Source organism: Mastomys coucha, unplaced genomic scaffold (genome assembly GCF_008632895.1).
Source record: "Mastomys coucha isolate ucsf_1 unplaced genomic scaffold, UCSF_Mcou_1 pScaffold20, whole genome shotgun sequence".
Taxonomy (NCBI): domain Eukaryota; kingdom Metazoa; phylum Chordata; class Mammalia; order Rodentia; family Muridae; genus Mastomys; species Mastomys coucha.
In genome coordinates this window covers 122643643-122670951 of record NW_022196903.1, presented here as the reverse complement: position 1 = coordinate 122670951, position 27309 = coordinate 122643643, and the positions used below count along the sequence as shown (strand labels likewise).

Here is a 27309-nt window from a genome sequence, read left to right as displayed (position 1 = left end):
CCATGCTCTCCCCACCTCCCCCCAAAACAGGGCAAGAACATTGTAAGGCGCCAAGGTTCTGACCCACAGATTTCCACACTTGCTCACAATGAAGGCCAAGTCTTACTTCGACTAATACAGGTGATCCCGGAAGCAGATATAAGCTGTGTTCTCCCCCCAAATACTTGCTGATCTTTCAGTCAATGGGCTGGTAGAAAATGCCCTAACATACCTGTTTGGGACAGGATGGACAGGGAATAATATTGGTACAATCTCAGAAAAGCGATGACAGTGCTGCCTGCCTTTCTGTTATAAATGTTAAAAAGCTTTGAATTGATAAATAGTCTGTCAAATAACTATATTAAACTGCAAATTTACATACATACATATATATATGAATTTTATGTATTGTGTGTGTGTGTGTGTGTGTGTGTATGTATCGCATTCCAGAAGACTGGCAGACATAAGAATAAAGCTCCAAATTGACACATGTGTCTATGGGACTCACTGACTAACATCTTAAAAAGATTTTTTTTTCTTCAGTAATGGAGTTTGAACTCAAGGCCTCATGAATATAAGTCAGACAACCTAACCCTAGGCTACAGTCCAAGACCTTTTGATTCTTGGCTTTTTGTTTGGTAGTCTATGGTGTCTGGGGAAAGCACTGCCCCCATTATAGGGTAACTCCATTTAAGCATATATATGTACATGTATATACTTTAGTAAGCTTATAGAGTAGGATTGCACATAGCATTTTCCAGAGTCTTCAGTGTTATTCCATACTCCTTCCTCAACCCTGCCCTCCCATCTGTACCCCATTTCTCCCTTCCTGTTCCATTCCTTGCCTTCATACCACCTGCATTTTACTTCCTTTCTCTTGAAATCTCCTTATGACCTCTTACTAGTTTCTGGCCTTCTATGAGTATCCCAATTTAAATACATATGCATAAAGAAACAAAATTAAAAGTCAAATATAAAAGAAAGCATACAATGCTTTTTTTACAGCTGCATATGGAAAAAGAGTTTCCATATATTATTATATGGCTATATGTGTAGGTAACAAACAGACACACAGACATATGGAAATATACATTTTTCTCTTATGCCTAGTATGAGATTCATGTCATCCTTCTAAGTCCTCTTCTTTTATTCTTTACTCAATAACTGTGGTCTTATTCATAGTTTCTTTTTTTGATACTTATAGCTCTTATACCTCTATTTTGTATTTCTAAATTTTTCCACTGTTTGGAATAATTTTTCTTTTCCTGTAAATCCTCTTCCACTTGTTTTTGTTTTGTTTTAATTCATTAATCAAGAGTAATGGTAATAACCTTTACTGTGTAACTAATTAAAATTAAATTACTTTTAGGATACAGGGATTGAACACAAAGTTCAACACAAGCAAGGCCAGCACTCTCCTAACTGAGCCATATCTCAGGATACTCTTTATTTTTATCTCTGTCTCTGTCTCTGTCTCTGTCTCTGTCTCTGTCTCTGTCTCTCTCTGTCTCTCTCTCTCTCTCTCTCTGTCTGTCTGTCTTTCTCTCCCCCCCCACCCCCCAGATTTTGAGATAGGATCTTGCTATGTACTCCTGGCTATCTTGGAGTGGGCAATGTAGAACAAGCTACCTGAAAACTCAGAGATCCACCTGCCTCTGCTTCCCGAATTCTGAGATAAGTGGCACGCGCACAACATTCAGGTCCTCTCATAATTTATATGAATTTTGAGTTTAATCTTATACCAAAAGAATAATGGGTAAGGTATAAAATTTGATTGATACAATGTTTGTTTTATAATTCCATACTTATTAAGACAAAGTATATTATATCTATGTGTCCCAAACTTACTGGAAATTTTTCTAAAGAACTTCATGGCAGGTGTCTTTCCTTCTTGATTCTGCTGGCGTGTGTATGTGAGTGTGTGTGTGTGTGTGTGTGTGTGTGTGTGTGTGTGTATGTGTGTGTGTGTGTTACCTATGAGTTTTCCATTCTATTCTAGAAGCTCTGCTGATCCCACATGTCCCTGTGCTCCTGATTGAAGCATCTCCAAGCTAAAGTTTTTCTTGTGTACCCTCCACAGGATTTTGCCATGCCCCAGAGCTACTCTGAGTTTTTCTACTCTTATTGGACAGGGCTCTCCCGCAATGGCAGTGGCAAGGCCTGGCTGTGGACAGATGGGACACCTTACTCCTTTGAACTGTAAGCTTCCAGAACATTCTGTGGGAGAGGTATTTGGTGAAGGCAGATTAGCAATGCAGTTTGACAGTAATTATAGAGCATCTGTTCTGTTACTGGAGGGTGTGCTTGCAGGAGGATGCCTAGAGGTGCTTGCACCAAAATAGGTTAGAAAAAGGGGTGGAAGAGCAAGGGGTTCTCAAATAACCAGCAGGTAATTTCTTCACTGAATTCAACAGTATGTATCTATGAGTCACTTTTCTGGGAGGCGAAGAAATAAGGAGAGAGAAAAAGGAAGAGAATATCTCTTTTGGACTAATAATTAATCAAAACCTAAGAGACTCAGATATAATAGAGGTCATCCAAGGTCATCCTATCTGTCAATAGCCAGGGGTAGGCTGTAGCCTCAGAGATGTCTTGGCTCTCCAAACTCTATAATGTAAATTTAAAAATTATTTACCACAGAGGCTTTCAGATTGGGTGTGCATGAATACAATCTCTTCATGAAAGCTTATTACTTTTAAAGGCCTATTTGAACAAATTCCATTTTCTGTCTACAAAAGAACAGGCCATAGTAATGCAACCATTTGTATTTTTAATTAAATAAAGCAAATGCTAGAAAAGGTAAATAACTTTACATTGGCAGTAAAATCATAGTCTGAGTTTGCCTTAAGAGCAATTTTTATTGTTTTGAATGGTCACTTACTTCTAAAAATGAGATGGAAACTGAGGGGATAAAAATAGAATTCATTGGCCTCATCTCATCAGCAAAGACCACCAGGGACCTAGATTATGGTATCTTTGTTGTTGTCTCTTAATATGCCATTTTAGAAGTAAATTACAATTAAACTAGATTATTTTCTTTCTCTTCCTTAAGGTTTGAGATTATAATAGATCCCACCAACTTAAGAAACAGGGACTGTATGACCATCTTCAATGGAAAGGCTTACTCTAAGGACTGCAAAGAGCTGAGGAGGTGTGCCTGTGAGAAGGTGGCAGGGAGAGTGATACCAGAGGAGCTCCAGTAGGTGACATGAAGCATTGGATGGAAGGGGCCAACAGGTCAGCTTCAACCACCAGCAAAAGGAACTGTCAAGTGAAGCCAATGTAGAGGACATTCCAAGCTGTGAGAAAAAACAGGGCAGCTGCAGGGGCTGGCATGTGTGTGAGAAGTTCTCCTGGTTCCAGCTCAGCAACATCCAGGCCTTGGCTTTAGTTCTTGCACATATTTTCCAAAAAGTCTTACTCATGAACCACCAAATAGTCCCAGGAAGCCATAGAGTTGTCTTCCTTGATTTACAGATGACTTTCAGCTTTCTCTCTTCTCAGGGTCTGTTATCAGCCTCTGTTTCATGGCTCCCTTACTCTTGGAAAAGTGAGAAAAATAGAAGAGTTGACACAAAGCCACAAACTGGATGAGCTGGTGTCCACACAACTATTGATACCTTTACAGTCACAGCACTTGGCAGGAGAAGGAAACCAGGAGAAGTTCAAGGCCAGCCTCAGATACTTACTTGGAGGCCTTCCTAGGCTACATGAGTATGTCTTCTCAAGTGACAGAAAGAAGGAACAAAAGAATAAGAGAGAGAGAATAAAGAAGGAATAATGAAAGAAGAAATGTGAAAAGCAAAGTGAAAAGAGAGAACAGAAGAAAAAGACATGGCACCCTTCATCCTAGCAGGCAGTCCAAGAGAAACGAGAAGTCCTCACCCCTGTGCTACCCTACATACAGCCAATTCTTTTTGTGTCCAGTTCACACTTGGCCTTTCCTAGGCTCTCAAAAGTGACTTCGCCTGCTGGGTCTATGGCCAGCTTTCCAGCTGATAGAGTTCTCATTATGTCAACCACAACTCCTGTGTCCTTCCCCTTATTATCTCTCCTAGGAAAGAGACCGTCTCAACTCTAAGTTAGAATTAATGTCCCTGTACTCCCAAAGAAACTGAAACCTAAAAACAAGCAAACAAACAAACAAATAACAACAACAAAACCCTAAACAGTCTCTGTATATGCACAGATATACTGTTTCTGGTTTCTTCTTCCACCATGTTTGAACAATGTTTATACCTTTCAGGTACTGAACGTTTAATAATAATATGTGTAAATAATGTGAAATGGGTTAAGTTTTGTGATTTGGTGGAGGGAAACGGAAAGGGAATCCTTTTCACAATGGGTAAACAATCACTCCTTAGTTACTTGTGCATTGGCAATTGATGGGACCAGTATAAAGACATTGTTTATGAGATTACTTTAATATAAGAAAGTCTTCAAAGCGTATTGAATTCAAGAGGATGGCTTTATAATATTGCTAAAGTGAAATGTCTGAGACAGACACAACATCAAGGTTGGTATGTTGACTGACCGAGGTGTGGGAGAAGCATGATTTCTAAACAGGGGTGGGAGCAGAAAGAGAAGCTGTGACATCTGCACAGCCAGACTCTTGACTAGACATGAGCTTCTCTTGGTGGTGAAATTCAAAGCCACAACAGGGACTTTATGAATAGTACCATGCCAAGTTAGAGATAAACCAACATTAGGGGTTGGCAGTACAAACAGCAGATTTCACACTCAAAATTTTCAGTAGTAAAATTTGGGAAACATCTATATCGTGGTGAAATTACAATTAAATTAGCACTTTGTTATGAAAAACAATTCTGTATTTATTTTCATAAGACTTAATTTTATGAGTGTCATTTATCTAAACATTACTGTGAGACTCCTTGAGTTTTCTTTTAGATTTCCTTCATGTTAGCTAGGGGAGTTCTTCAATGTTGAATTCTATGCTATGATTTACTGGATCAAAACAGAAGTATATTTGTGGTTTTAAAACTTGAGGGATTTAGGTCTTTCTTGTTTTGGTTTGTTTATTGAGCCAATCACCTCACATCATGTACCTTATTAAAATGTGGAAATATTTATAGTTTCCCTATGATATTACTTAAAATGAAGTGTGAAGTTAGTCTCATAATGTAGATTGTAATGTAAAATGTGTTGAAAGTTAAGAAAATATTCTAAAAGGTTTAGTGATTCTTTAAATATAGAGGAACACAGTGTAGCATCTGTATTCATTAAAGAGAAAAAGTATTCTCATTTATTTTCCATAATTAACAAAATGATGATTTTTACTTCTGTTTGATTAAATTGTCTAATACAATATTTCAAAATAAGAAATAAAGATCAAGTCCATCATTAAACAATTATTATATAAACCTACTGCAGAAGGAATCAGTAGTCAGCAAAAGAAAGACAATAACGATTGTACTTAATTGTAAATGAGGGCCATGCCTCTCATTTTAATTTTTGACTCCTGGCATTCTGGGCTCTAGGAAGATGACATGTGTCTCTCTAGCTACCATTGATGAAACAAGTTTAGCTATCTAGAGGGTGAAGAGCATTATCATTTGCAATATGAGACCTCAGCAAAGTGACATTTCAGGTGGAAAAAGAAAAAAAGTAGTATTTGATATATTTTCTTTTCTTGAGACTATTCTTTAGCATTATCCATAACCTCCCTTTCTGTATCCAAACCTCATAATATTGATAACATCATAGGCAAACATTTCAAAAGGTGAAAAGAGGGTATGGCCCAACATTGCCTCCAGAAACACTTAAAAACATACAAGTGATCATAACATGAATTTGAGAAAAGGCTTTCTGGTAATAAAAGATGGAAACTACATGAACTTTCCTAGGATGAGAGGGGATGCGAAGGCGTTTTTATAGTCTCTGCTGTGTAGGTAATTGTGAAGAAACTGCAGGAAGAGTCAAACAGAGAACATGGCCTTTCCCATAGAATGAGCTCCCTCTGGGACACAATGAGCTATTTCTTTTCCTGAGGATATTGAGCACTCTCAGGACTTATCAGCAGGAAACAGGTCAGGAGCCTGGTGACAGCAGGAAGTTAGGGAAAGGTAATGGGCAGCTTTTACGTGGGGAATACAAACAGATTACAAACTTGGTACAGTTGTTGGGTGGTAGTCCTGGGGCCAGCCTTAATGTTTGGGAGTCAGGTGCAGTTTTTGAAAGATACAAAAAAATATAAAACAAAATAAAAATGCCGTGTGACTTAAGATAGACAAAATCCACTCGATGAATAGATCTTGAGAGTCTAACACCAAGCTTATTATTTTATCAGTATTGTTATTTCAATATTCCATGGTGCATTTAGTGTACAGTACTATTTATCTGTTGTCAATTACAGAAGAATTACTATTTTTCTCTTTTTAAAAGGTTCACTCATAGAGATAGATTAAAAGCACCTAACTCATCATTGGTAGGATTAGGGCATTAAACTTGTCCTCTTGTGCCAGAATCCTGGATTACTGGCAGCCTGCAGTGAGAACTTTCCCAAGCTCCATCTGAGTAAGTGCAGCATGGCTGCCTGGGATATTATAGGCAACTGTGTCTAGCTGCACTGTCCACAAATCTCTGGCTTGTAAATACAGCCCTGTATATATACACGGTGGATAACATCAGCAGCAGGATGTTTGCATTCAGTTTCCTTGGACTTTTTTTTTTTTGCAAAGAATTGTCAATGCTTCCCATCCTTTCTCTAAACATAGCCGGATGACAAGCCTTTGAAGAAGCTCAGAGACAAACAGTCTTCACTGTTAAAAACCACCATTGTTCATCTGCTTTCCAGATTAGTATATTTAGCTACCAGCTGCCAGCTGTGAAAACCAAACAGCCTATGACTTTTATGGTCTGTTTACCCTTCCAGGATCAGCAGAAAACTAGAGAAATGTCTTTCCCCCTTTTTGAGTTTGTGTGTGTGTGTGTGTGTGTGTGTGTGTGTGTTGCTTCCACCTTTTAAACACTTCATCAAGGTAAATAAACAAAAACAACACAAAGACATGATCATCTCATTGCTACAGGACCATAACCACTGAGAAAGGACTTTCACGTCAAAGGAAGCATAGTTTCCTTTAATTTCTGCTACTTCAGTTAATTAGATTTTATTATTATTGTTATTATTATTATTATTAATATTATTATCATCATCATCATCATTATCATTTATCTAAGTTATGTCTTTTTAATGTGAAGGGAAAGATGAAAATATTGTACCTCTCAGTTTCTTTTTGTCAGAATAAAAGATTAAATACAATCATATTGAATTTAGCAAATATTTATTAAAAGCATGCTATGTAGTACGATTTAAAGATGACACATGATAGGTAGGGAACATGATAACCATAATTTGCTAATTTTTCTTCTGGTAGATGGCACGCATTTTCATTTATCCTTTCCTATCTAAAATATCATTTTCTATAGTTTGCATGATGGCCTTCTTAAGCAGCATTTTGAAATAAATCATATTACAGTTTTATAGCAGAGAAGTTGAAGTATGGAGATAGGCAGTTAGAAGTGCTAGGTTGTTCATCTTGTCAGTGCAGACTGAGCCATTTGATCCATGAGCAATAGGATGGAAGGTCCCGCCTTCACATAGGGACATGCTGATGTCCAGACGAGTCCTTTACCTACATGAAATTCTAACAGTTTCTTGCCCAGCAGAACTCTGCAGTCTGAAAAGCACAGCCCAACGCCATAGACAGAAGAGGCCCTGGTGCTTCTGAGATCAGAGGGACTCAACGACTCTAACAGCTTTGGGGCAGAAGTTAAACCCTCTCGAATGTTCATTTATTTAGTATGTACTGGTAAGTGCTATTAGAATTGCAATATACTGGGGTTTTATTAACTATTTATTGTAAACACACTTTTATTGTCTGTGAATGAATGATTCAAGCTATCAGCCAACCAGCCTCTTTACTAACATCTGGCCAGACTGTCCTCATGACAGTCCAGCAGTTTGGGCACTTTACTCTGAAGTCCCTCTAGTTGTTGAAGAATACCACCACCCCATGGCTGAAGACAGGCTCCAGTTGTGACTGTTCGCACAACTGGAACAGCCTATGGAAAGCAGGACTCTAAGCAAGAGAAGAGTTGGCAAACTGCACAAGGTCCAGCCTGTCCTGCAGCTGTTCTCACTCAGGCCAGAAGGGAAGCACTTCCAACCATGGCCCTAGGGAAGACCCGTGTAAGCAAGAGTCTATGCGAGATTGGTGCAAACACAGCCCTTGAAGGACTGCTCTGAAGGGGCACACAGCCTCACCACACCCCCTTCTATTAAATGAGCTGTTTGGTTCAGTTTTAGAGTCAGCCAGGACACTCCTGATACTGCAACATTCGAACCAGTGACAAACTTCCTGAACGGTCCTTTCTCACCTCCTTTGCACTGCATCCTTAGAAGAATGGCCTGAACTGCTAATACAAAGAAAGGATGCAGAAGCACAAGATGGTAACAAAGGCAAGCAAGCAGCTCTGGTGGTGACAGCAGTCGAGAGACGAGAGAACAGCTGAAGAATTCCAGACAGGGGCCATGGCAGAAAGGATGGGCAGCAGAAACAGAGAGAGACACTGAGTAATGGTAGAGTCAAAGAAATGAGAGAAGGTAGAAAAGCCAGGCTGAGTAAAGACAGAAGGCTGTGGCAAACCAGAAAGGAGAAACATGTGCTTGGGGGCCTGGAAGAGTGCCAAGCAGCTGCTGTCTTTAGGACCAAGGATCACAGAAAACCTATGCTGAGAGCTAACAGCCAACAAAGGCTGATGGGAGATTCTCTCGTTCTAGACCACAGGACTGTCATAGTAGTCACTGCAGAGTTAATGCTACACCACCCTAAAGCTATCTATAACATCAATGGGAGCTGCTTGCTGCTACTGACTGCTGTCTGATGCTGCTAAAGGTCAGGGGTTGCAAAAGCTGCCAAGACCTGGAGCCAGTAGTGATTTTAAAAAAACTATGAGCCTTCGACCTGAGCACTCAGACCCTGGAGCACTAGTGCCCTGGCTCCAAGGGTTAGAAACTGTACATTTCTATATCTGTGAGGTCATTGCCTCAGGGGAGGAGGGACAACACTGGAGGTCCCCATTCTGATCATTTTTACCTAGAGACTAAGGACCCTGGCGTATGACTGGTGGTAATACTACAGTTTAGAAATCCATCTCTCTTCTCTCAGTGTGTAATCTTATGACATATAATTACTGGACCTGAATAAAATTCTGTCAGTTGTAAGTATAGTAGATAGAATTGTTTGCTAAAAGTACGAACCAGGGATTACTGTAAAAACTTTCACCAGGGCAGCTAGATGGTATGGATAATCACTTTGGACTTTCAAACAGACAGGAAATAATTTTCTCTTCTCCTTTCTCAGTGAGTCGGGTCTTCTGTAACTCTAAATCAATTTTCTGCTTGGTGCAATAGACAAGGTCAACTGAAATCTTTAAAGCATTACAGAGTATTGCCAAGTGTAAATAAAAAAGCAAGTTTGCCTTGATAGGTCTCACATCAATCTCCTTCTACATTTGCTCTTTGGGCTCTTTCAAACACATGTGTAACAGACATAGCTTTGAGTTGTATCTTTCAGGTGCAGGATCCCATCTTCTTCTCACAGATAAAATATTTCCAGCTACTGCATTTAGCTGAGATGAGAGTCCAGTCTTTAAGGTATCCACAGATCTGGCTGGCTGGTAGCTGTCTCCCTGTTGGCATCCTGAAAAGTAAGGCAGCTTCCTAGGTTAGAGGTTAGATTTGAAGTTGACAGTGGTATTTGAGAGGGAAACTCTCCAGAGATGCTGTTAGATTTATTTTAGTTTGCTTTAATGTGGCACCCTTCTGTGGTGGCTTTATCCTCCTTCAAATAGCATCTGTTAAGTTTTACTAAGAATATGTTGATTAATTTGAACAAATAGCTTCTAAAGAGAACCAAGCCATGTTTGCATAAAGGTAGGGGAGAGCTAATGTGTTTCTCTTGACTCTGTTCTCAAATTACTAAGGCACTTGACTGTGTCCACAAAACTCCATTCTCATCTGGAAAGCTCAATATAGAAATTTATTAATAGTTATCACAGGCTTTTGACCAGAAGCTTCTCTCAGCATTAAGTTATACAAAGGACTAACATTTTATTGGCCAAATAGATATTTGGATAATGATAAAACCTTCATAAAAAATATGATAGGAGGGCTTGATAAGAAGATTAGAAGCTGTTCAGGATAGTTTTAAGTTAACTTGACACAAAAGCTGAAGTCATCTATGAGAAGGGAACCTCAATTAAAAAAATACAGGCAGGGCTGTCAAGCCTTTTCTCAGTTAGTGACTGATGGGGGGGAGCTCAGCTCACTGTGGGTGCTGTCATTCCTTGATTGGCAGGCCTGGGTCCTATAAGAAAGAAGGCTGTGAAAGTCATGAGGAGCAAGCCAGTAAGCAGCACCCCTCTACGGCCTCTGCATTAGTTCCTGCCTCCAGGTTTGAGCCCTGCTTGAGTTCCTGTCCTTACTTCCTTTGGTGATGCACAGCAATGTGAACTTGTAAATAAAATAAACCCATTCCTCCCCATCTTACTTTTTGGCCACAGTGTTTTATCACAGCCATAGAAAACCTAAGCAAGAGAGAAGCAATAAAACCAAGTCTTAAGTGTATTGGTCATAATTCCAATCAGGAACCTGTAAAAGTACCATGTGTTTGTGTCTTCTGGAGGAGATACAAGATGCAAAGTAAACTTTTAAAATTTCTTCACATTCCTAATTTTTCTTTGCAGTGTCTCCTTCATATACTTACAAGTCAGGGAGAGGAGAGGAGCCATCTTCCCAGAGCCATGATCCACTGAGTCCATCTTGAGACACTCCCACCCAGTATTCACCTCCTTGTTTGAGCTTCCACACACTGTGGCTGAGAAACTCCTATTAAAAAAAAACAAACAAGCAAGACAAGACAAAAAACAAACAAGACACAAATGAAGAAAAGTAAATACCTGTGCTGTATAGTCTGAATTTTGTCTAGTCAGAAACTAATGAGAACTTGAGTGTTGAAATAAGAGGAGATATTAAAGTAAAGGGGACATACACCACACACACACACACACACACACACACACACACACACACACACACACACACAAACACATATACATAAACACATGATTCTTTTGTGTATAGTCAATATGCTCTGTTAAATACTATGGAAATATATGCATCTAGAATTAGAGTTTTGATGGATGTAGAGTCTGTCAAATAGTATGTTAAAGCAAAGTAAATTTTTTATTGACCCTTCCCCATCAAAAGCAAAACTTAGCCTACTTCATTCACCATGTGGATCATTCTCCCCCCATGATACTTTAATATGTGAAGTTTTGGAGATTCCAGCCATAAGTCACTTTAAGGACATTTTGTTAGATGAAGCATGCTTTATTTTGTTATCCAAGTTTTGCAAAAATTAAGTTTTTAAATAATTATAATAATGTAGTTTAAAGCTTCTTGGTTTACTGCATATTATTTTTTGGATATTTTATTTATTTACATTTCTAGTGTTATCCCCTTTCCTGATTACCCCACCCAGAAACCCCCTATCTCATCCCCCCCTGCCTCCCAGCCCATGCATTCCCCTACACTGGGGCATCGAGCCTTCACAGGATCAAGGGCCTCTCCTCCCATCGATTCCTGACAAGGTCATCCTCTGCTACATATAATCCTGCAGCCATAGGTCCCTCCAAATGTACTCCTTGGTTGGTGGTTTAGACCCTGGGAGCTCTGGTTGGTTGATATTGTTGTTCTTCCTATGGGGTTGCAAACCCCTTCAGCTCCTTCAGTCCTTTTTCTAACTCTTCCATTGGGGAGTTAGTATTTCCCATTGTTCTTGTAAAACTAAGCCAGTTAGTGACCACTTTGTTAGAGTAAGAAACAGCTAATTATGAATTTCATTTTAGAGATTCTGTTTAATGGTAAAATGCCTTTAAGAGACATTATACTGTTTATTTAATCAAGATCCTGGTAAGCTTAACATTTCATTTATCAAATGTTTACTCTTATTGAGCTGATTCATTTCATGACATTAGTTTAGGTTTAAATCTTTGTACCTTTTGTTTGTTTTTGAGACAAGATCTTGATACCCAGGCCTCAAATTCAAGATTCCCCTGCCTCAACCCTCCGTGTACTAGATTTACATGCGTCAATACATGCAGATTGGAACTTCTGTTTTCATACTTCTATTTCTCCCTGTACATTATAGATTATTTTGTTTCCTGTAGCATTGAACACAGTACACTTAAGAACATCCACAATTGAGATGTACGTGGGGATCATGTCCCAGCTCAGTAACCTTCTCCCTCCTCCCTTCTGGATTAACTGAGGCATGAACAATCTGTGCTCCTCACTTTCTGGAAAATCAATCTTACTTTCACTTCTCCAATTAAATGGGAAAAAATTAGGTGAACCTCTACATTGTCTCTTTACATTTTTTTATATTAAAAATATACCACTCCTATGGTAAATGAAGGAATACTACCATATGAGAATCTGTTCTTCATTTTAATGAGTAACATGTTATTTTCAGAATTCAAACAACATTCGTTACCATTTCTTCTTTGCTGTCTATTTGAAGGAGGCCGTTACCCACTTCTAAACAATTCTTCTTACTGCTGTTCCACGTTTCCCACCGTTCAAAGACATAGTAACAACTTTTTCCATTTTGAATCCAGTTGTGTGGACAAGGGCTGCAGTCACTACCTTCAAAATATAAACATTTTCTCAATTGTCATCAATGCACAAAATTGGCATCCTAACTCCCTTAAAATGACCAAATGGTATCCAGGCAGCAGAACCTATCTAGCCTGCTTCTCTGAGGCTGAGTGTTGGGTTCCAGACCAAGGACAAGGCCCTGAGGTTCATATTTTACATACCAAAGCAGACCTGGCTTTCAGATTCTCTTAGCGTCCCTCAGTCTCTACCTGGCAAACCCTGAATTTTCCAGCCCAGGGGCTGGGCTTCCCTTCCCCTGTAGGATCTCTGTGTCTGTCTGTCTTTGTCTTCATCTGTCTCTCTCTGCCTCTCTCATTTTCTCTCTCTTCTCTTCCTTCTCTTACTCCTCCTCCTCCTTCTTCCTCCTCCTCTCTGATCACATACTTTCCCTCCTTCTCCTCTTTCTCCTTCCCAGTATTGACTTTCCTGGCCTTAGCCCTTGGGGCCAGTGAACTTGTCTGAGAGCAGGTTACCAATAAACCGGCATTTAGATTTTTGATTCAGCTTGAATTGCCTCATTTTGCTGGTGGAGAAATAACATCATCAGGCACAACAAGATTATATAATTTCCACCCAAAATAGCTCTCTAATAATTAGTTTCAGTTAAATTCAATGTGGAGATGGCTTTACCCAAATCTTTCCTTCTATTATCAAAATTGATTTATTTTTTTTCTTCCACTAAGGCATGGAATGGGCTGAGAAGTATGCCTTGAATTGAAGTTTTAATTCTGAGGCTTGAGCAAGTAAATATTTCATGTATAAAGGAGAGAGCAGTTAATGCACAAAAAAAAAAAAAAAAAAAAAAAAAAAAAAAAAAAAAAAAAAAAAAAAAAAACCCAGCATTTCAGTACTTCGAGATAACTAAGAATCAAGCCTTAAGATTAACTCTTTTTAAAGAACCTGTCTTACGGAAAGAATATATTCAAAACAGCACAGGTGTGACTGAGGGGTTCTAGCATAGTCTTAAGGAGGAAGTCAGAGAAACTCATAGAACACTGGTTACTAAAGAGCACCATTCCATGTAGGGTGAGAAACACTTCATAAGTGGTTTTCCAGGATGAATAGTGAGTGCTTAAGATTTTTCAGTAGCCTGTGTTTGGAGTCAGTGCTCATCAGCATGCTGAGCGCTGTGAAAAGCACAGCGGGGTTAATGCTGATATGGCCTTTGGAAGGTTGGAGAACAGGATGGATTAGCAGATCTCCAAAAGAGCTTATCAGTGGTATTCAGCGGTGATGGCCTGACTCATGCTTATAACAACTTGTTATGTATGAGATCACTGTTGACAAAGGCTCTGCAAACATTTTGTTGTTATTGTTTCCACTTAAGTGTTCAATTAGAATGTGGACTATAGTAAGGACTCAGAAACTAAAAGAACATATTGCTCTTGCAAAGGACCCAAGTTTGGTCCTAGCATCTTTGTTGGGTAGCTTACAGCTACCTGGAAGTCCAGCTACAGGCAAGTCTGATGTCTTTGGCCTCATCTGGCACTTGCATTCATATGTCCATACTTCCATACAGATACCCTCTCACACATACACACACTTAAAAAATAAACCTTTTAAAAAAAGAAGAAAAAATAGTAGATTTTTCTTTTCACACAGCTCAAAACTCAAATGAAGTCTTCTAGAGAAAATTTAACATTCCAAATAAGTATTAAGTCACCATCAAATATTTAAAAAACTGCAAAACAGGTACTAAAACAATTTTAGGTTCAAAAATATTTGTAAAAGGTAAAACTGAACTAACTTTATATGCTTGTTAGAAGAAAGTGAGTTTTGCATGTTATAGTCTTATTTCCAAGATCAGTTTTTATGCTTAATTATCTACAGAAAGAGTCTAAAGTCAGAGCCAAATTAAATGAATTGCACAGTTTGGAGCTAGAATTGAAAATAGGCCTAGATTTGAGTGACCAGATGAAATATATTGTTGATTCTTAAAAGCCTAGCCTAGGAAATCACACTCATCCCATTTGATCTTGATTTGAGCTTGGCTTAGTAGAACACACGAGGGATGTCAGTTGTTTCAACATTTCCTGGGAAGATGTATAAGACACTAAACTACAGAGCAACCAAGGTTTGTCACATTTATCAGCTACGAAGGGCCAGAGAGATACCAGTGCTATAGCTGTTGTGTTGGACAAAAATAAAGAGAGAGAAGAAATATGTTTGGTGGGTGTGCAGTCAGGTATGGGGGAAGAGGGTGCCTCTGAGGTCCCATACTGAGGCATCTCTTCCCCCTGAGGTATCAGGCACAGGACACACAACAGTATAATATAGAATGAAGTTTATTCAGGGCATGGGGAGGGGAGTTGAGAGGGTAGTAGAGAGAAAAGCAGAGAAATAGAAAGAAAAAGAGAGAGGGGGAAGAGGAGAGGAGAGGAGAAGAGAGGAGAGGAAGGGAAGGGAAGGGAAGGGAAGGGAAGAGAAGAGAGGAGAGGAGAAGAGAAGAGAAGAGAAGAGAAGAGAAGAGAAGAGAAGAGAAGAGAAGAGAAGAGAAGAAGAGGAGTAGAGGCTGGCCATGAGCATGTGGAGAGGAGATGGGAGTGGGGAGAAAGGGGGAAGGGGGCAAAGGGACAGAGTGGGAGTGAGAAGGCAAGAGAGAGAGAGAGCGAGCAGAGTGGGAGCGAGAAGGCAGAGTGGGCAAGCAGCCCTTTTTATAGTGAGTCAGGCATACCTGGCTTTTGCCAGGTAACTGTGGGTTGGAGCTTAGACAAAATGCTAACCTTCCCCCATTTTTTGGTTTAATTAAAATGAAAAAAAAAATTAAAAAGAGGTGATGGTGGAGCAGGAATAGGGTGGTCATGATCTTTAGCTACTTCCTGCTGACTTTGGGGTGATGCGTCTCGAGGAAACCTAGGAAAATGGGTATGGGACTGTTGGTCCAGTCTTAGGAGAGTTAGCGGTTTCCTTGATGTCCAGCGTCTGTGGATCCATCTATGGATAGATCAGAAGGAACAGGTCCAGTAGAAGTGTCGGTGTCTATGAGAGAAGATTGGACATCTGGGGAATAGCCCTCAGCAACATGGAGCACTCAGCTAATCTTTTAGGGACCTGAACTCTGACCAGAATAGGATTTACTTACTCATTCATTCATTCATTCATTCATTCACTTATTTCTTTTTAGTCTTGTCACAGAGAAGGACTTCAAGATAATTTGAAACAGAGCAGGAGATTATAAAAGATTCTTTAACATAGACTTTAATAAACATGAGAGCTAGAATTAAGAGAGGCTCTGAGAGAAGAGTCACTTGAAACCGTGTTGTCAGCTTCCCTAAGGCTGAGCTGCTGAAATAAGACATACCCAAGTATGGGTACAAGCTTCTCAAAGAGAGCCACAAGCAATTGTCCTCATGCTGGCCCTGTATGCCATTCTGCTGGCTTCCTAGAATTACAGCCCGGAACATTTTTAAGAAATCTCCGCATTTTGAATAAGTAAGACTATCAGGTGGCTCAGGAGATGCCTCGGGTGGAATTACAGTCTGATAAAGTCAAAGCAGGAGCCACTAGGGTTGCACACGGTACAAGTCCTTTCCCTGTAAATAAGATTTATGGTCAGGTTCCCAAAAGATTGCAGATTTACAGCTGAAGGGAGAATCACAGTAGTTAACGGCCCTGGAATCCTGCTTCCCCGAGGTCGAGTGAGGGCTTATTATCATATCCCTGGATAAGGACCTCTTCTCCCTTTTCATCTCATTATTGTCTGTCTTCTAGACTTGTCTTGGTACCCTCTCTAAACCTTAATAGTCCATAAAGGACAGACTACATGGAATCGTTTCTTTTGAGTGGCTTCTGCACAAACATGTGGATCTCTACCGAGGTCACGCATTCTCAGCTGAGCACGATGTCTCATGACTGTTATCCCAAGATGTTGAGGCAAGAGAGTCACACATGAGAAAGCAGCCATGGTGAGTTCTGGCCAGAGTAGGCTATATGACAAGCAATGCAAACCAACCATCAGCGTAGGCTATATGGCAAGCAATGCAAGCCAACCATCTGTCAATTACCTGATCGGAGAGAACTCTGCAGTAAGGCTTGGCATCTTTTCAATTGCAGTGTGTGCGTCCTCTGCCCCTGTGTGAGATTCAGCAATGCTGTGTCCTGTTGGATGAGTCTTTCCTGCTGCTCCATGGCAAGAGAGGACACCTGGAAGACTGTAAGGATGGCGAGCATTCTTCATCAGATAGACAATAAGAGCAACCCTCCAGCACAGATGAAAGAAAGCAACCATGAGGGTGAGAGCATAATTCACCTGGCTTTGGTTTTTTTTTTTTTTTATTTATTTAAAATTTACATTATTTAAGAATCAAGAGCTACAAATTCCACATAGCAACAAAAACAAAATAAAACAAAAAAAGGTGGTCTTGGCCATCCCTTCCCATGACTCAAGCAGCCTCACTCTCCAAGAGCAGGGAAATTAATCAAGTGCTTTTAACAGATTCTTCCCCAGAGATATGTTAATTTAAAAAACAAATCAATGAATATAAAACTTCTGTTCAGCCATTTTATGCAAAGGGTAGGAGCCTGCTTATATGAAAGTGAACATTTGATTTTATTACTTAAGTACATTTTAGCCTTCATTCTTGTAAGTACACAAAAAGCTCTCAGTCACTGACTCATTATACCAGGGAAGCAAATGAGGTAGTCTTACTTCATTTTATATTTTTTTAAATTAATTTATTTTTTGCACTCCATATTCCAGTCCCCACCACCCTCAACCACCCCCCTGACTGTTCCACGTACCACACCTCCTTCCCACCCCACCTGACCTCTAAACTTCCTGGAGCCTTGAAGTCTCTTGAAGGTTAGGTGCATCATCTCTGAATGAACACAGACCTGGAAGTCCTCTACTGTATGTGTGTTAGGGGCCTCATAGCAGCTGGTGTATGCTGTCTGTTTGGTGGTCCAGTGTTTGAGAGATCTTGGGGGTCCAGATTAGTTGAGTCTGCTAGTCCTCCTAACAGGATTGCCCTTCTTACACATTTAAAAGCTATTTTCGAGATGAGTGGCTTTACCAAAAGTTTGTGGACATTTAAATTTCATTCAGTATCTCTAAGTTACCCTCAGTGTATGCCATTGTATACAGTACTTCAAGGTTATCTGCATTTACAGCTCTCTCTCTCTCTCTCTCTCTCTCTCTCTCTCTCTCTCTCTCTCTCTCTCTCTCTCTGAAATCGAAATTCTCTTCACAGACATAAACAGGTTGGATGTATTTCCTTGTCTGCGAAATGTGTGATTATAGCCTTTGTAAACACCACACTCTCCATTGGCTTTCTAGTACTTTCCTTTGTTCCCTTGTGCCAGAGTCAGGCTGAGTAGTGCATCTGAAGTTCACACAAGGTGTGATGCAAGCTAGTTAATGGTGTCGCTTGTAATTGTGGGTCTGAATATTTGGGACCAGAATGTGACTAACTTGTCAGCATTGTTTATTGACAGCATGCTGAATGGTTTGCCCTTTGTTTTAATGAGATCCTGAGAGACGCCTTCTGCTGAGGCAGGTTGCCTAGTCTCAGCAAAATTTTATCTTTATGATCAGCAAAACATAAAAATCTTCAAGCAAGACTCTGGGGTTTCTTAATACCACAGTATCCTGTGCAAACATCAGCAACTCCTGAACCAACAGAAAACTGTGTCATAGTGGAAACAGGCAGGAAAAGGTACCTGCCCTATCCATCCAGATCCCTGCCCCCTCTCCTTTTCCCCCTGTTAACTTGAGACAGCATCTCATGTATCTCAGGCTAGCCTCAAACCCACCATATAGCCAAGGATGACCTTTCACTCCTAATCCTCCTGCTTCCTCCTCTCATTTCTGGGAATGCAGGTCTGGGTCACTAGTACTGGCTCCATCCAGGACCCTTCTGATGAGAGGCTTTACTGGCAATACAGCACTGTTACTTCAGTGCTGTTAAGTTGCATTCTTATTGCGTAATAAACTAAACTCTTTACATTTCAATACATTCACATGCTGAGGCCTGCTGTCTAGGTCCTATGAGTCTCTGTGAGCAACCAGTACTGTGCCTAGAGATTATTTGTTGACATATCACCTGCTTCAAAGATTGATTTTGGTAAAGCTGTAAGCTACTGTGTACATTTCATTTGGCTTGACGTAGGGTGATTTATTTGCATAGCTGAAAATATGTCTTTTCTTGAGACACTGTCATTTTAATTTTACGCTGCATTTTAATTCTACATAAAAGACTAGAAAGGTTATATGTTGTGGTGTAGGAGTTAGGATGGAAGAAACAATGGGGTTGTTAACAACAATATTAGTGTGGGTCTAGTACTAGTCAGGACTATCAATTTAAAAGTTATAAGTACCATTATGCTAAAACTCCTGGCAATTTTAGTTTTGCATGTGAAACTATAATCTCATGTCTATAGTGGTACATTTACATTTTGACTTATTTGGAATTATTGCCCCTGTAACTATGAGAAATTATGTCAATATTCTCCCAGATGTTTATGCCGTGTTCTGTTGTCATGTAATGAGTAGCTTCCACACACACTCTCTTAGATGCCACTTAAAAGAGGCAGAGTAAACTCAACTCACAGTGAACTTCTAATGAACTGACAAAAGAGGGCATGGAGGGACAGAATGGATTCCATCTAACCAGTCAAGAAGGAGGAGAGAGTGCGGACACTGTACAGTTCTCTCCTTCTCTGTCCGTGCTTCATCCTAGGTGGTATAGCTTCCCATACAAAGAGCTCCCACAGAGTTAATCCTCTTCAGAAACACTTCACTGGTCTGCAGTCTAACCAAGTGGACAAGATTAAACATCACAGCACATAGTTCAGTCTTCTTTTTATAACTGTCTTTTACTTGTGTTTCTGTATTTTGCTATAGTCTCTTTCACATTTTTTTAAAAAAATGTGTATTTCTTCTACTTTATCTTCTAGGTCACTGGATTTTTGTTGGTGGTGGTTTTCGTTGCTAGACACAAAACCCAGAACTCTGTGTGCACCAGGCAAGAGCTCTACCACTGGGCTAACGCCCCAAGCCTTCACCTATTTCCCATTTAGGTTGATGCAGTAAACTCAGTGTAGAGAGGCCAGGTGACTACTGTTGCAGGTTGTTAAAACATACACACAAGGATAGCTGCCACACATCTCTATGATTTGAATGGTAGGACCAGATACATCTTCATGCATGCATTCATGTAGTAAACATTTTCACAATTGAGAGCATGGCTGTATCCACCACAGAAGCTTCCTGTCTTCATTTATTAACTAGAATTTTATTCTGAGGTAGTTGAACTTTTGTATGTAGCTATAAGAAATAATAGATTCCATTAGCTATTAGCCCAATTTCCACCACATGGAACTATCTTTAAAACTGAAGTTCAGCATCATCAACATGTTGCAGGAAACATTAAAAAAAAAAAAAAAAAACAATTCGAGCTATCACATTCCCGAGCTTGTGCCTCTGCCCCAGTGGCCTGGCTGGTCATGCACTGGCGAACAATGGCAGACCTGTCTGGAGACTCTCTGGCCTGAGTTCCCACCCAAAAAAGTCCCCAACCCAGCTCTCTAAGTTCCCACTGGCAGGTCATTACCAACCCCGTGCTTCAAATCCCCTCCTCCCCACCGCCCAAGCCTTTGTGGTGCGCATCTGGCAAACCCATGCTTTGCCTCCGAACCTTTCTTGAACCCAGATGAGCCTCCACGTTAAGGAAAATGCAACACAAACTTGTTCAGAAACAATGGTAAATCAATCTCTGGGTACAATAACCAAACCTAATCTTGTAAGCCTTATTAAAATCTGATTCCTTTGGTGGTGAATCCTTGTGGATCTGCCATAATATCGGGAAACTCTAGCAGCTCCATCTTACCCATAATCTATCCGTTCCAAAAGTATCTCTTTCCTGTTTCCTCTCTTCCTCAGTCCAGCCTGGAAGACCTATCTCCCAGTGATTGGCACCTTTAATCATTAGGGGATTGGTTCACAAGAAGCCACCTGAGTATGCTACTCATTCCTCATTCCAGACAACCTCTCCCAGGAGAGCAGAATTAACATAAAATACAAGCAGCACAGAGCCATCCACAACGTCAACATTGATAACACTCTAGCTCGGCACTTCTCCATCACCATGTAGATCCAGCAGATTGCCCTTTTATGAAGGAGGTTCATTCCCCTCCAGTGCTTACATACTCTAGTTCAGGGGTTTTGTCATTACAATAATATTATAGAAACAAAATATTACATATTTAAGGTCTTCTTCCCCTCTCGGGATGCTCTCCTGGAGATTTACCTGGATAGTTGGATAAATTAATAACTAATTGCATTCTTATTATTGAAAAGATTTCTTTGACCTTAACTACCACATTTTAACCATTCATTCACCAAAGGATATCTTGGTTGTTTTGCTGCTTAGGTCTCCCAAATTGAGGTGGTATAAACAAGTGTGTTCAGGTTTTAGTGAACAAAAGCTTCCATTTTTCTGAGATGAGTGTTTGAAGGTGCAATTGTTGGGTGGTAAGGCTTTAATGAAATCACTGCCCTGTTCTTCCAGGGACTGTAACCCTGCTCAGTCCGACCAGGGAAGGCTTCACAGCTCTACTAGGGATTCAGCTTCGCAGACCCATCAAACATGGAGTGTCACTGGCTGGGATATCAGTTCTCTAGTGAATGTAATGCACCTCCTATACTTGTAGCTTTTTCCCCCAATGGCTAATGATATTAAACCTTGTTTTCAAGCTTGCTTGACACTTCTTAAAATTCCCTGGAGAAAGGTGTTGTCGTGTCATTTTTCCGTCTGACGTCTGAATGCCTTGGTTGATTGTTGAGTTCTTAAAGAGTTTAATCAACTTTAGGCTCATGTATACCTTCAGGATGTGGTTTATAAGTACTTCCTTCTGCTGTCTTGTATGTTCATCCACTTTTATGTTGAAGCAGGTTTATCTCATCAGCTTTTACTTTTATTAATAACTTCTTGAATCTTAGCTCTAAGAACTCTGTATGTACTTGGAGAATGAATTCCTTCCCTTTTGGGTTGTTGTTTCTACTTTGGTTTGTACACTACCTACAGTTAGGAGTAGAAAGCCGATATTCTTTACTTTGTAATATTAATATTAAAAACCTGGTACAGACAGTGATTGAAATATAACAATCTTCTTTTTAGAAACTTGAGACATACTTTTCATATTCTGATGAACTTTACTGGATGAGCTCTATTTCAAGTTATATCTGCTTTGCTTATTATACTCTGGATGGCATGGAGTGCATCAGATGATAATAGATAGGGAATCTGGCATAGGATTCATTAAATGGTAATAGATGGAGAACATGGCATTAAGTGCATCAGATGGTTATAGACTGGAGAACCCAACGGAGACTTCTGCTTGGAGTTTTACTCTACATAAGAAGCAAACACTTGACCTTTATTGGTGTTTGAGCTGTAATTAATTTTCAACGAGTTAGGAATAATGACTGAACAATGTTGTTTCCTTGGAAATTGGAACCAAATACTTCTAAGTCTCCCAAACAAAATTACTGAGTATATGATGCTATATACACTGTAGTTAAATGATGAGTTGGAAAAATAAAAACAAACCGAAAGAGCACGAAGAAAACTTATCTCTGTGGAAATATTTTGTACTATAACATTTTCAAATTAATACTTAATTGGCATATGGCGTTAAAGAAAACCCAGGAATACAAGAGGATGAGGGGGAAGAGACAAGTCTGCACACACTTTGGAAATGATTACTCAAGCAGTGCTGACTAACATCTAGCTTGTACTTGTTGACATCCTTGTGTACATATGTGCAGAGTACATGTACATATATAAAATACAATTTGTAAGTTATCCTTCAAAAACTATAAGTTGTTTACACTCTAGAAGTGGATTGTTAACCTCCTGTTTTCATGGGAAACACCACATAAGTACATCTCTACAATGATACAGTGGTTCTAGAGAAATTAATTCTTTTAAGTGATTAATTTTATCAGATTCTTTTATCTCAACATGTGAACTCCCTTTATACGTAAGTCTAACTGCCTTTATAGCATTTATGGGTACTTAAATAGTTCTTAATTTATTTATTCATACATTTATACATACGAATTTTTAAAATAATAATACAGCTATTTATAACCCATTTATGTTAACAGGTAACGCTGAAGATATGTTTTTGTACTTACACTTGATGCCCAGGAAAATGGATGTTGCTAACAAGCCCACACAGACCACACAGAAAATCATTGTCACAACACACCAGGTTCCTAAGTGTGGAATCAGACAATGACATGAGTTAGAGAAAGCAGTTGCAAGGTATAGATGATATCATGATGGGTGGAAAAGGATTGGTCCTTCCTACTGGAGAAATACAAAGATTTGAAACTCTAAGAAGATCTTTGCTTAAATTCTCTCAGATAAAACTTATAGCATGGGATTTATCTGACTTGAAAATATCAAATTCAGAAGACTTAATAACACCTCTTTCTGATCCTAATGCACACTATTGTGACTTTAAAAATAAATTCCATCTGTCTGTCTGTCTGTCTACTTATCTAGTCTTTTTCAATAATCTCACTAATACCAACCAGAAAATCTTGAATTCTTAACATGAAGACTCTCTTTCCTGTTTTCAGCATCTCTTGAACATCATTCATTGAAGTATTTTTAATTTTAATGAGTAATTTAGAAAATGAACAAACATTTCCAGCTAATTTTACAACTCTTCCAGGGAGAAAAGTGAGTGATGTGGCTTATTACATTATTCATACAAATAAAAAATTGTCCTTACATATTGTGATAGGCCTGATAGTGTCTTTCCTGAGTTGACTCTGGGTCATCCCTGCAATCTTGAAGTGGTGCTTTATGTGACAAAAGATATTCTGGAACGAATACTATATTAGAGATCTGATATAGGAAAGTTAGCTTCAATTAGTTAATTTGTAACAAGCCAGAACTAAAGACTAACCAATGAAATTACTTGGGAAAATATAATAAAACACTTTTTAATCCCATCCACTTACTTATTGTAATGGTATTGTGCATGACACTTAGTTGATGAATTAAAGAAATGGCAATAAAAATACACAAAAATTATCTATTTGAAATATTTTTGTGCTGTGGAGTTGTAAAAAATAAAAAGTAGCATAAGATGTAGAAACAATTATCAAATACTAAAAACATAACTGCATAGGCATGAAGACATTTTTTTCCTAGTTTTTCAACATTTCTTACTCTTTTTCAGATAATTTGCTGCCTGTTTTATGTAAAAACTAAAATAATTTAAATGGTATGACTTCTTTTACTTTTTGCAAATTGAGAGAATGTATCACATTTCCTGAGCCCAGGGCCCTTCACTTACTCCTCCATGCTGATGAATGTATCAGGCCACTAGAATACTCTAAAGAAGTTATCTCAGATTAGGAAAAACACTTGGTTTTATCTCAGTATACAAATAGAAAAAAAATAAGAGTTTTCTACTAATCATTCTGAATTTATTACCTGAACATTTGCTAGGGGATGGACACTTCTGAGAGGCCTCTGAGGTAGGAATGTCCCACTGAAGAGAGCTATATATTTCTTCCTCATGCATGCTGAAGGTGCTTGGAGGGGTGAAGCAGTCTACATAGGAGCCTGCCGCAAAGAACTTCAGTTGCAGTTAGGAGTAGGTTGGTACAAGAAATGGAACTGGCTACTTTTTCACAGTGGTAAAATACAACAGGGATTAAGGTGCATCATCATCCAGAAAGTGGAACTTTTGAAGCTTAAACTGAAACATAACTAATAATGAAGAAATGAGAATTTCTGATCTCAAAATACCTACTACCATATTATACTGTTTCTCTGATTTCCACATGATATCAGATGCTGAAGATAAGGTGCATAGCATGAACTTCTATTTGGTATAATATATGAAACACAAAGATGATGCAGGGAGTAAAGATAAAGGTCGTTAAACCTGGGCAAACCAACTTGTACATTGCTCTTGGATTTCCAAACAAGAAAGTTTAGGAGAGATTTCATCACTAAATGTATTTCCAATCAGTCTGTTGATCAGGGTAATACTGACTGTTAATATAAGTAAACTTCAAAGTACCAGTCAACATTGGCGACATTTAGATCTCCCTCATAGTTTGTACCCTGAGATACTAGTTCTCCCAAAAGGGACCTGGGTTTCTTTCATCTTCTGGAATATTGGAGTCATGATGGAAAATGGAAAGAGAAGTTGAAGAACCCACACTTGCTTCTTGAAAGCCATAATCTGGGAATGCTGGGAATCACAGTCATCTCTATCCATTGCATTTCCATACTGGACATGAAGGTTGGGTTTTTCTGGGCAACATTATCCAGGGGTAACTTTGTTCTTGGAGGAGGAATCAATTATTTAATGGATGGATGACCATTTTCATCACATCCTGTGACTACAGCATTGGTACTGAGAAATTTGATCTCTTAGACACCATTTATTTCTAGGCTACTTGTCCTTATGTCCAAAGGTCATTTCTCAATAATGTAAAGTCCATACACGTTGCAAATTTGCATGTTATTTTATTTTTTTAGAGTCTCACTAGATCAATCGTTCTTCATCACAAATGGTACACTCAAGAGGTGTTGTATGGGAACTCACTAATAGGACTACAGTTTTGGAAAAAGTTAATAGGAAAGGAAGAAGGGGATCAGTGTTGACATATATACTGCAGAGGTGATGTCACCCTATGGCCTAACGCAGTAAGGAGAATGTTCACTAGGACTTGGTCTGCCTCACTAGAGTGAAGGGCTGGGATACAGATCATCAAGCTTTATCAAAACTAAGACACATAAGGGATCTGAATTACACTTCTGATCATATCCCATGTGTCTCAGAGGCTGAGTTCACCCGGAAAATGTGTTCATTTGTGTTTAGCTTCCTGAGACATAAGGAATAGCTGGTCAGGTTATTAGGGACAACTGAAAAATGACCAGCACATTCTGCCAACATTTCCTGTGGTATTCCTGGCCTGACAACAGAGTGACTGAACTCCAGATAACCCTCTGCACATGCTAAGCTCTACCAGGAGGAGAAAAAAGGAAGAAACCACACCACCAAATAATATCGCAACTAACCTCAGGAGCCAGGCTTCATCAGCTGCTACTCATTTTCCAGTTTCTCTTCTCATTTTAACAGCACTGCAACCAAAGCTTGAATAGATCCAATGTTTTCCCAGGACAATCCACTCTCCGGGAAATTTCTGCAAGGTTTTGTTGGTTTCTCCCAACAAAAGAGCCATGTGCTACATGTAGTGTTCTGCTCTTGTTTGTTTTAAATGTTTACTGTTTATTATTCATTGCATTCTTAACAACTATCTTGAAGCCAGATCACGTGTATTACTTCCTCACTACAGTTCTGTGAAGCATGAGGGCAAGTTGGCTCTAACTCAGGACAAAGAGAAGGCTCTTTAGCTGGTCCCACACTGAGTGTTTGAAATGGAGCGCTCTGATCATAGAATCTGGCTTATTTCTGTTTCACTCTATGTGTCAGGCATGAGTACAAGTTAAAAAGAGACTTTGTAGGTACAGTTTGGTTTTTGTAGGTACAGGTTGGTCTCACTTGTGTATGTTTAGCTGAGTATTAGATATGTCCCCTCTAAAGCTGTGTGTTGTAGTGATATACAAACATGCTGAAAAGATGAAAAAAACTAATGTCTAGGCATAGGGTCCATATTTGGATAGTTTCTGAGTTACTAGTTTTCACTTGTTTTGTGCAAATAGACAGTTTCATACCAGAAGTTCAGCCTTGAATCCCAATCTCCAAAGGGGGAGGGGGGAAGCCAAAACTTCCCATCTTGCAAGGCCATTATCTTGTTAGTTATCATTAAAAAGCCAAATAAATTCTGTTGTTTTTCTGTACCTCAGAAATCTATTCCCTTACAGACAGTCCAAAATAAACCAAAGAACAGATTTGTATGTCCATGCACAGAGCTGGAAAACTAACATTTTTTAGTGTCACACAGTTGATAAAATATAAAATTATATTTTATATAATTATATTAAAGATCATCACAATTCTCTTCTGGTTAGGGTGGTTGGCTCATGGCATAGGCAAGCAAATGGTGTTACAAACTAAACCATTGGCTCCAAACCACATAGAGAGTAAGTGCTGAATCAATGTTTATGGAAAGGTCTTAAGAGTGAACTGTTTACAACAGGGTCACAGGAGTGTGTGTTAAAAACACGGATTTCTACATCTCCTCAGCCTTCTGAGTTCCACCTATCTTCCTTCTTGAACACATTTAGTTCCCACAAAGTCCTCAGCTGAGATAAACTGTATTCTTGACCCTGTTTTCTCACTAGTTAAACAAAGGAAGTTGTAGGGGATGGCTTGGGGAGAAAGTATGACTTTTGCCTCTTATCCTGTTAGAGGTGCCTCCCCACAGGCCCTATAATTAACTTGTGGGTTATTCAGCAAAGACCAAACATAGAACCATTAGGAAAAGAACCAGATAAAAAAAATTCTGCTTATTCTTCTGCCTTCTGGACACTGCTTTGTCAAGAAATATTTTATGGTTTTGCCCTCCCTGTGAGGTCTCTTTCCAATCCAGTTTCCTTGTGTTGTATGGAGGGTGACCACTGTTGAGTGTGAAGAGAGTGAACTAGGGC

At 39.3% G+C, this 27309-nt stretch overlaps 2 protein-coding genes across 3 annotated transcripts in view; one reads left to right on the top strand and one right to left on the bottom strand.

Moving 5' to 3' along the window:
- The window catches only part of Clec1a (C-type lectin domain family 1 member A), a 29255-nt gene extending 24989 nt beyond the window's left edge, over positions 1-4266 (top strand). Inside the window, exons 6-7 of one of the 2 annotated variants that reach the window (XM_031383602.1) lie at positions 2060-2178; positions 3032-4266. In XM_031383602.1, the coding sequence (XP_031239462.1) occupies positions 2060-2178; positions 3032-3182 (270 nt within the window). In that variant the 3' untranslated portion in view covers positions 3183-4266. The remainder of the gene's footprint in view (positions 1-2059; positions 2179-3031) is intronic. The other variant, XM_031383603.1, reaches the window with a different exon arrangement.
- A 3000-nt stretch (positions 4267-7266) lies between these two features.
- Positions 7267-24357, bottom strand: Clec9a (C-type lectin domain containing 9A). The gene is made up of 6 exons (XM_031383604.1): positions 24175-24357; positions 22860-22940; positions 16726-16872; positions 12558-12709; positions 10767-10888; positions 7267-9701 (listed from the first exon to the last, which is right to left on the bottom strand). Exons 1-6 carry the CDS (start codon positions 24263-24265, stop codon positions 9572-9574), a joined length of 723 nt encoding a protein of 240 aa, XP_031239464.1. The 5' UTR covers positions 24266-24357; the 3' UTR covers positions 7267-9571.
- Positions 24358-27309: the final 2952 nt, after the last annotated feature.